At 37.8% G+C, this 9,895-nt stretch overlaps 1 protein-coding gene across 14 annotated transcripts in view; it reads right to left on the reverse strand.

Annotated features, from left to right (window-relative positions):
* The window catches only part of DLGAP1 (DLG associated protein 1), a 979,377-nt gene that overhangs the window by 234,607 nt on the left and 734,875 nt on the right, over nucleotides 1-9,895 (reverse strand). For all 14 annotated transcript variants that reach the window (XM_032293472.1, XM_032293474.1, XM_032293470.1 and 11 more), the window contains one exon: nucleotides 9,261-9,438. In XM_032293472.1, coding sequence (XP_032149363.1) covers nucleotides 9,261-9,438 — 178 coding nt within the window. The remainder of the gene's footprint in view (nucleotides 1-9,260; nucleotides 9,439-9,895) is intronic.

Below are 9,895 nucleotides of genomic sequence, written 5' to 3' on the forward strand. Positions count from 1 at the left end.
AATAGACTAAACTCAGATATGTCAAAATCTTGAAAAGCACCATCATGATTTTCAAGCTATTTACAAGTTTCAGTCTTCTTTAAAAAAAAGTCCATATGGGCTGAGTGTGGTGGCTCACACCTATTACCCAGCACTCTGGGAGGCCGTGGTGCGAGGATCACTTGAGCCTGGGAGGTCGGGGCTGCAGTGAGCCCTGATTACACCCCTGCGTTCCAGCCTGGGCAACAGAGAGAGATCTTGTCTCAACAAACAAACAACAACAACAACAAAAACTGACATGATTCATAAATTGCTTGTTAACATATTTAAAAAATTTTGCTACAAAAATATTTTTGTAATTGGAAAAAAATCTTTGAATTGGGGCTTTCTTTTTTTTTTTTTTTTTTGAAGAATAAGTTTTTATTGATTTATATTCCTCCTGTGTGTAATTTACATTAGGTTGGAGCCCCATTAAGAAAAAATATGCCTGACTAGATGTTCCGTCAACTTCTCACTTTTTAGTTGACTTGCTAGAGATTCGGGAGCATTTCTCAATTTTCTATTACCTTCCAGGATATCTTATCTCTATTTTTCTAATATCAAATTCATGAGGCATTGGGAATTTAATAAATTAAACTATAATTAGGTTTAGAACACTTACTGAAAACCATTACAATTTTTGGCTGTCTCCTCATTTTGTATTAACCGAAGTTGTGCTCCAGTAATGACTAATTTCTTTAAACTTCAGATAAAGGTGACCAATTACGTTAGGCATAGCAATGGAAAGAGACATGCATTTCTTAATAAGAATGCTTTACGCTTTAAAAATGCTATTTTCACATTCTTTATCTAATTTGTTATGTGAAATCCCTGCACATTTTCCAGGCTAATAAGTATATGTGTCCATATTAGAAAATTGTATCTCTACATATCTTTGTTTTTAAAGAAATAGATGGACATACATTGAGAGGTAAAGGAACATATCTGCAGCTATCAAATGGAGTGAGAGAGAGAAAGAGTGAGAAAGTGAGCCCAAATCTTAACAATACATACATTTCAATCTGGGTCAAGGATATACAGGAGAGTCTTTGTATTACACATGTGACTCTTTTGTAAGGTGACAATTATTTCAAAGTCAAAAATAAAGCAAATATATATGTGTGTATGTTTATATACATCTACAAATATATGGGTATATATATGTGTGTATATATATATATATATATACACACACACACATATATGTATATAATTTTTCATTTTTTTCCCCTTTTAGTCAACATGTGAAACTTTACAAAGAAATAGCAAAATATTTCTGTCAAGGTAACAACCATTAAACTCAAAAGATTATTTTTCCGGATAGTATATATGCTCACTCTTCTACTACTTAACGCTCTAAGTTAAACATGTATATGTGTATATATATATAAATATATGTATGATCTTGCTCTGTCACCCAGAGTGGAGTGCAGTGGCGCGAACAAGGCTTACTGCAGCCTCGACTTCTTGCACTCAAGCAGTCCTCCCAATTCAGATTTCTGGGTAGTTGGGACCACAGGTACACATCACCATGCTTGGCTATTTTTTTTTAACATTTTTTTTTTTTTTTTTAGAAACCTGTCTCTAAGCTGTTGTCCAAGCTGGTCTCAAACTCCTGGTCTGAAGCGATCCTCCCACCTCCACCTGCAAAGTGCTGGGATTACACGTGTGAACTACGGCTGCCGGCTACACTTATATTCTTAATCAAATTCTCCTTCATTTCTTTTTATCCTTTTATTTTCATTATACACAGATACAGAAAAGCATACAAAATAAATATATAACTTAATGAATTATAATAAGGCAAACACCTTGGAACCACTACCCAGATCAAGAAATAGAACTTTTCCAGACACCCTAGAAGTCCCTCCACATACCCCCATATTCACAATCTTCAATCTCCCTCTAAAAGTACGTAACTAATACCCTGAGTGTTATTGCGATCATTTCTGTGCATTTCTTTATAGTTTTTTTTTTTACCCAAAAAATGGGTAAGACAAACCCTAGAGCCCAGGGATACTAAATCTGATACATTTTAAAATTCACCTTTAATATACACTTATTTTGATTTATCTCTTGAGAATCTGGTTTATTTGACCCATAGAGCTTCCCATAGTCTGGATTTTGCTGATTTTATACAAATGTTGGAGCTCATCATGTTCTTCTGTATTTTGTATTACCTGAAAATTGGAATCCAGATTCAGATATTTGATCAGATTCAGGTTCAATCTTTTTGGCAAGGCTAGAGGTCTTGTGTTTATTTCATCAGGAGGCACATTATGTGTAGATTGTCTCTCTTTTTATGTTGTTAGGAGTTATCTATGCTCAATGCCTAGATCTGTTAATCCTTGGGAGTTGCAAAATGAAATTATTCTATAATTACTTTTACAAGTACTAGTTGGAATATTATCTTTTATATTACTTGTTTACTCAATGATTTAGTTCATATAGGAATGCTAGGATAAATGCTTGATTTCCCCTATTTACTAGTTTTCAAGATAAAATTTGTTCTCTGATATTCCAAGTGTAATAATTTTAAAAAATATCACATTAACTCATAGATTTAAAAACATTTGATGGTTTTAAGTCAATTGAAATAATTATCCTCAGTGAACCCAAATTTATTCCATATTTGGTCAGTGGGAGTCTTTTGGTTTGGGAGTCTTTTTGACATGCAAGTAGTAATCTTTGATATCTGGTATGATCAGGTATTCTAAACTCAATTTAAACTTTTCCTGCCTAGTCCTGAAATCAGTATGTTTCCGAAAAGCCCTTTCTTTCTTTTTTTTGAGAAGGAGTTTTGCTCTTGTTTCCCAGGCTGGAGTGCAATGGCATGATCTCAGTTCACTGCAATGTCTGCCTCCCAGGTTCAAGCGATTCTCCTGCCTCAGCCTCCCAAGTAGCTAGGATTACAGGCATGTGCCACCACACCTGGCTAATTTTGTATTTTTAGTAGAGACAGGGTTTCTCCATGTTGGTAAGGCTGGTCATAAACTCCTGACCTCAGGTGATCCACCCGCCTTGGCTTCCCAAAGTGCTGAGATTACAAGCATGAGCCACCACGCCTGGTCAGCCCTTTCTTTTTGAGTGGGAAATGATATTACAAGAACACAATCCTGGTATTAGGGAGATATATTGTTGTTGCTGCTGAGTTAATCATTGTTCTTAGGCCTTTTCAGTGGGAAGAACTAGGATATAAATTCTATAGGGTTCTTATATAACCTCTTCTATATATGTTTACTCTTAGATCTTTATTCCATACTAAGAATCCTGGTTCTCAAGGACAGAGGAGATGATGGAGTTGGACTATTCTATAATGATTCATTTACTTTATCCCATAATACATGCACAGAAAACATTACTAATACTACCCCTGCCCATGTATGATTAAAGAGCTAACAATTTTATTTTACATGTGGTCCCTCTATTCTTTTCTCATTTTTAAATAGTTATGCTATATTTACATTGTCAGAGCAAATAAACTTATTATGCTACCCAACCAGTAAATGCTCTTAGCTCTACGAATAATTGTGTCTAATGTTTGCTGCTACAGGTGGCCCATGACTTATGGTGTTTAACTTACGATTTTTGTACTTTATGATGACACAAGATTGATATGCATTCAGTAGAAACTGTACTTTCAATTTTGAATTTAGATCTTTTCCCGGGCTTATTGATATGTGGTACAGTATTATCTCGAGATTCTGGCTAGGTGCTCAGCCATGCAATTACAAGGGTAAACAACTGATACTTCATGGAGTACTATGTTGCTAGTGTTTTCTGGATATTGTGTTTTTTGTTTTACATCCCATCATGTTTACAAAATGCCCATTTTTGACTTATGGTATTTTCAACTTGCAGTGGGTCTATCAGGGATGTAACCCCATTGTAAGCAGAGGAGCATTCACAGTTTTTATGCCTGGCCATTTTGGTTGTTTAGAGCTCATTGTCTAGTATATTTCTCAGAATGTGCTCATAAAACAATATTCCCTGCATTCATCCATGCTTATAACAGTTTATGCCTTTTACACATGAAAGTCAGTTTTTCTGGACATAAAAATCTTTGATTCACATATTTTTTTCTTGAGTATATTAAAATGCCACACACATCATCTTCTTCCAGCATAAAACGTTGTTAGAGGGTCCAATGATAACTCAATTTTCATTTTGTTAAGTCACTTGCTCTTTTTGTCTAGAAATGCAAAGTGTTTTTTAAAAAACATTCTTTAAAGTCTTGTAATTTTACCAGAATATGTCCTGATGTTGAATTGTTTTGAGTCAATTTCTCAGGTACATGGTATGTTCTTCCAATACGTAGCTTCAAATCAACTTTCTATTTCAGAAAAGTTTTAAAAAATTCATTGTTTTTCTTACTTGTTCTGTTCCATTGATTTTCTTTTTAAGGGACTTCTATTATCTGTATGTCTAATCTTCTTTGTCTGGTTTTGATATTTGTCAATTTCTCTTTAATTCTTTTAAACTCTTCATTTCTGTTCTCTCTCTCTCTCTCTCTTTTTCTCTCTCTCCTCCCATCTCTTTAAGAGATAAGGTCTAGCTCTGTTGCCAAGGCTGGACTGCAGTGGTGTGATTATAGCTCACTGCAGAATCAACCTCCTGGGCTCAAGCTATCCTCTGGCCTCAGCCTCCCGAGTAGCTGGGACAACAGGCATGAGCCACTGCATTCAACCCCATTTTTTTTTTTAATTTCCTTCCTTTTCAGCTCTTATTTTTTTTTTTAGTGTATTTTTACCTTTTTGTAGATTTTACTAACCCACCTTCTGAAACATAGCAGTTTCCAGTCCAAGAAGCAAGTAACACAGAGTTCATTTCTCAACACGGTCACCAGAATAGAATATTAGCTCAGTTTTTGCTGCTCTGTGTCAAGAATGATATTGTGCTGTTTTGATTTGCATCAAACAGCCTACAAAAGTGAATAAGTACTTGTCACTTTATTTACTGGCTTTTGTATTTTTTTTCTCTGATTATTTTTATTTGTAAGCTTTGACTATTTTTTTGCATTATCTTTTCTTATTAATTTATAGGAATAGTTTAAACAATGATAACATTTACCCTTTTTGTTAATGTGTGTCAATATTCCTTCCACCAATTGTATTTTAACTTTATTATATCTTTTGCCATACAGAAATATTTAATTTTATTTAGAATAGATCTTTTATTTTATATTTTCTGGAATTCATGTTTTATTATAAGGAATAATTCTGACCACCCTACTATGCATATATTCTCCTAATATTTATTTTAATGCATTTTGTTATTTTGTGCTATTGCTTACATTTTAAATTTACTTAGATGTACTTTTTTTACATGGGATGAAGAAGAATTTTAGTGTTCTTTCAATTATATAGTGAACAGTTTGCTTGAATTCTCTGAGCTTCACTTTCCTCATCTGTGAAGTAGGTACAGTAATACCTACCTCATAGGAGTACTTTATGATAAAAAATAATATCAAAATGCATATTAATATCTAGGCATCTGGTTCACACTCCATAAATGGTGGATATTATTTTATGTGATAGTGTAGTGGGAAAGACAGTAGAAAGAAACAAATATGTTAGTCCAACCCTCTGAGACGGAGATTCATCAATTAAAAAATAATAATTCTTATAGAATAGATGTGGACTTAATTTGATAACATGCAAAGCTACTAGCATGTACCAGGTACTCAATAAATGGTAACTAATTATTCCATTGTTATTCTTTCTACTGTTAATAATACTATTACTAGCAGTAGTATTATTGCCACCAATACCAGCAGGCACTGAAGTCACTTATAAGTTAGAGTCAGGACACTTGGGTTTCCAAGCTTCTTTCACTGACGGGCTGTGCACCTATAGACAATTAACTTATCTAGGTTTTCATTTCATTCTTTCTCTCTTTGTCTCTCTCTCTTTACACACACACACACACACACACACACACACACACACACAATGAAGGGACGGCCTAAGTGAAAGTCACAGCTAAGCTGCCGGTATCACCACTGAGCAAACAGCTGCCTAGTTACATTAATTTTTAGACAAGGATGTAGAAACCTAACAGAGAAAATACGTCTGTGGGTTTTCAGTTTGCCATTTCAGATGAAAATACCTAGGATTTGGACTTGAAATAAAAAAAGACATAAATTAACTTGGAAATGACAGTGATTATGTGACATATTTTTAAATATCTGACTTTCCGTAAATATAATAATTTCTTCTCAGGGCCCCCTTTAAAAACCCACATTTTAATTAGATGTACCTATGGTAAAAATATAGAAAAAGAATAAACATAAAAATATACTAAATTTTTTTCTTTATCATCCAAGCACAATTTGTTTTTATGGGTCTTTTACTTCCGTACGTAATAAATGACAGAAATAATTTGGTTATTCTAGACCAACTCTTCACTCAACTTTGTAGGAGCCTTTGATGAATGATGTGTCAGGTTTTAAAGGGAAATAAGAAATAATGCACTTAAATTCTATACTATTATAGTTTCTACTAATAATCTATTTGAGAAAATAGCTCTAACAGCATAAAAGCCAACCTCTTTTTGAAAAGTCTAGGGTATATATAGTAGCATTGCTTTGAAGAGGAAGCTATTCTCCTTTTAAAATGACAATGTTGCAACTATAACAGGACGTTTGAAATTATCCTTAAAGATACTGTGGTACTTGAAAATTGAATATGGAACTAGAAAAACAATGTATCATTAGGAGTCTATTTCACCTGGCCATTCTTTCTGTATTTTGCTTAAGGTCAAATGGCGACATCATGGAATTGCAGCGCCTAACCTGCCAGCATTACTTCTCCCATGTGTCTGTGCAATGATTTGTTGGTATCTTACTAAGCGATCACTGGAAAGTGATGTCCTAAAGAAGGTCAAATGTGCAGCTGGGGACTCAAAACAGTGAGCTGCAAGGGCAGTGTGCTGCTGTGGGAAATTAAATGTTCTCCTGTTTTAAACATTGTAAAATTGTGAAAGCCACGAATGCATATAAATATTTTTCCAACAGAATATTTTAAATGCACTGATGTATTCTGCATGTATGATCCCTTGATTTGTACACCATTATATAATTCTCAATGACTGTGTGCCCTTTATGCCATACAGAATAAATACATGTTCCAAGAAGTTTTAAATGTTATTTATTGTGAAAAAAATAAAAATAAAACAAATCTAAAGTGTACCAAATAGAGGCTCCAGCGAATTCCCTGAGAATTGAGATAATGTATATCATTGGGCAATCATTAGCACAAATAGGTTTGCATGTTCTTGGAGATTTCTGTAAAGTAAACACATGATGGACCAGCACCGAAATCCCCCAGGCCAGCTTTCCCTGGCTCCCCCTACTCTGCTCTTGGAGTCTGCACTGCAGCTCCTGACTTTTCAGGACTCCATTTAGAGCAGGGAGCTTAATTTTGTTGACAGGGACAGAGTGAGAGCAGTGTTCCTGTTTCAGGGTCTTATTTTCACAGATGTTTCAGTGATCAGCCTACCATTTCATATTCTTTTTCTCAATACATTGTTTCATCTATACCAGTACCACGCTACAGCATCGCCATCACCACTGTCACTGCTAACACCATCACCACCATCACAGCCACCACTGTCACCATCACTATATCACAGCTACCACCATCACAACCACCACTCCCACCTCTATCACCATCACTACAGTCACAGCCATCACTATCACAATCACCACCGCCACTGCCACCACTGTCACCATCACTACAATCACAGCCATCGCCATCATGACCACCACTGCCACCGCTGTCACCATCACTACAATCACAGCCATTGCCATCATGACCACCACTGCCACCACTGTCACCATCACTACAATCACAGCCATTGCCACTGCCACCACTGTCACCATCACTACAATCACAGCCATCGCCATCACGACCACCACTGCCACCACTGTCACCATCACTACAATCACAGTCGTCGCCATCACGACCACCACTGCCACCGCTGTCACCATCACTACAATCACAGCCATCGCCATTATGACCACCACTGCCACCGCTGTCACCATCACTATAATCATAGCCTTCACAGCCATCACCATCATGACCGTCACTGCCACCACTGTCACCATCACTACAATCACAGCCATCGCCATCACAACCACCACTGCCACTGTCACCATCAATATTACCATAATCACCACCACCACCATCACCACCACAATCACCAACACCACCATCACTATCACAGTGTTCACTGCCACTCTGTCGCTATCACCCCACCACCATCATGATCATCACCACCACCATCACATCACCACTGCCACTACTGTTACCATCACTGCCACCACCATCCCCATCATCACTGCCACGACCATCACCACCGCCACCACCATTAGTATCACTTCCATCACTACTGTCCTCACTATCACTACGACCACCATCACTACCAACACCGTCACCACCACCACCACCATCACCACCATCACCACCATCATCACTGCTACCACCATCACCATCCCCCACCACCATCACCGTCACCATCATCACCATCACCACCATCATTATCACCAACACACCAACATCACCACTGTGGTCACCACCACCATCAGTGACATTCTCACCTTGATGATCACAGTGTCTTCCAAAGTAGCCTCTCTGCTTCTAGCTTCTCATTCTCTCCAATCTTTCCTATGTTTTTTTGGCCAGATTAATTATCCTACATCAAAGTTAGATTCATATCCCTTATATCCCTTGCTTGTTTAAAAGCTGAAGTTTTTTTTTTTTTAAATTGAGGCAGAGTCTTGCTCTGTCACCCAGGCTGGAGTGCAGTGATGTGATCTCAGTTCACTGCAACCTCCACCTCCCGGGTTCAAGTGATCCTCTTGCTTCAGCCTCCCGAGTAGCTGGGATCACAGGTGTCTGCCACCATGCTGGGCTAACTTTTGTATTTTTAGTAGATACAGGGTTTCCCCATGTTGGCCAGGCTGATCTCAAACTCCTGACCTCAAGTGAATTTCCAAGGACCCACTTCATTGTGCTTTATCCACCTGCAGAGGGCCCCACCTCTTGGCAGACCATTGATATTGGGGGCTTACTGCGGCTGAACACACAGCATGCTCTTTGCAGCACTTGACTGCACCTCCTGTCTGATCCATCAATGATCTACTGGGTGAGCGACTGCCTCCCCACATCACGCCCTCTCAGTTCTCACTAACCTTCCTGCCGCTAATGGCTACTGACCACCGCTGCCCTGATGGCCCTCACCTGGCTGATGGTGCTCATGGCTCGCATGTAGCTCTCATTCCTGGAGCGGAACTTTGGTGATGTGAGCAAGCCTGCAGGGTCGAGGCTGTCCAGGCTCCGGTTGATGGAGACTTCACTCACTGCCCTCAGGTAACTATGACTCCGGATCTGGAGTTTGGGTGAGTGTTCATTGGAGATTCTGGAAGGGAACAATGGAAGAGGTGCATTTAGTCACATTCCAAAATGCAGGAAGCAATATGATGTGGCACCACTATCATGGATGTGGCAAACTGGGACAAATGACATAGATACCCTTCTATGATTGCTAAACTCCCCCACAGCGTCTCAGAAGGAAGAACTTTTGACAGGAAATATGCATTGGAGAGCAATTAACATTCTCTTCAATCATGAACTAATTACTTCATTCACATATTCCTAGCCATGCTAGGAAGCAGATAATAGCAGCAATTGTCCTGCCCTGGCATTCTGACTTGTGTAATTTGTAAAGCTTTTCTTTGTACCTATTTCCTTCCTATGGCCATCTTTCTGTTTTTGGACTGTTTAGTAACAGTAAGTGGGTATATATCTATACCTATAGTTTTATCTATCAATTTATCAATCTTCTTTTCTTCCCCTTCCTCCCTCCCTTCCTCCCT

Source organism: Sapajus apella, unplaced genomic scaffold (genome assembly GCF_009761245.1).
Source record: "Sapajus apella isolate SASKATOON/1434 unplaced genomic scaffold, GSC_monkey_1.0 scaffold29, whole genome shotgun sequence".
Taxonomy (NCBI): Eukaryota; Metazoa; Chordata; class Mammalia; order Primates; family Cebidae; genus Sapajus; species Sapajus apella.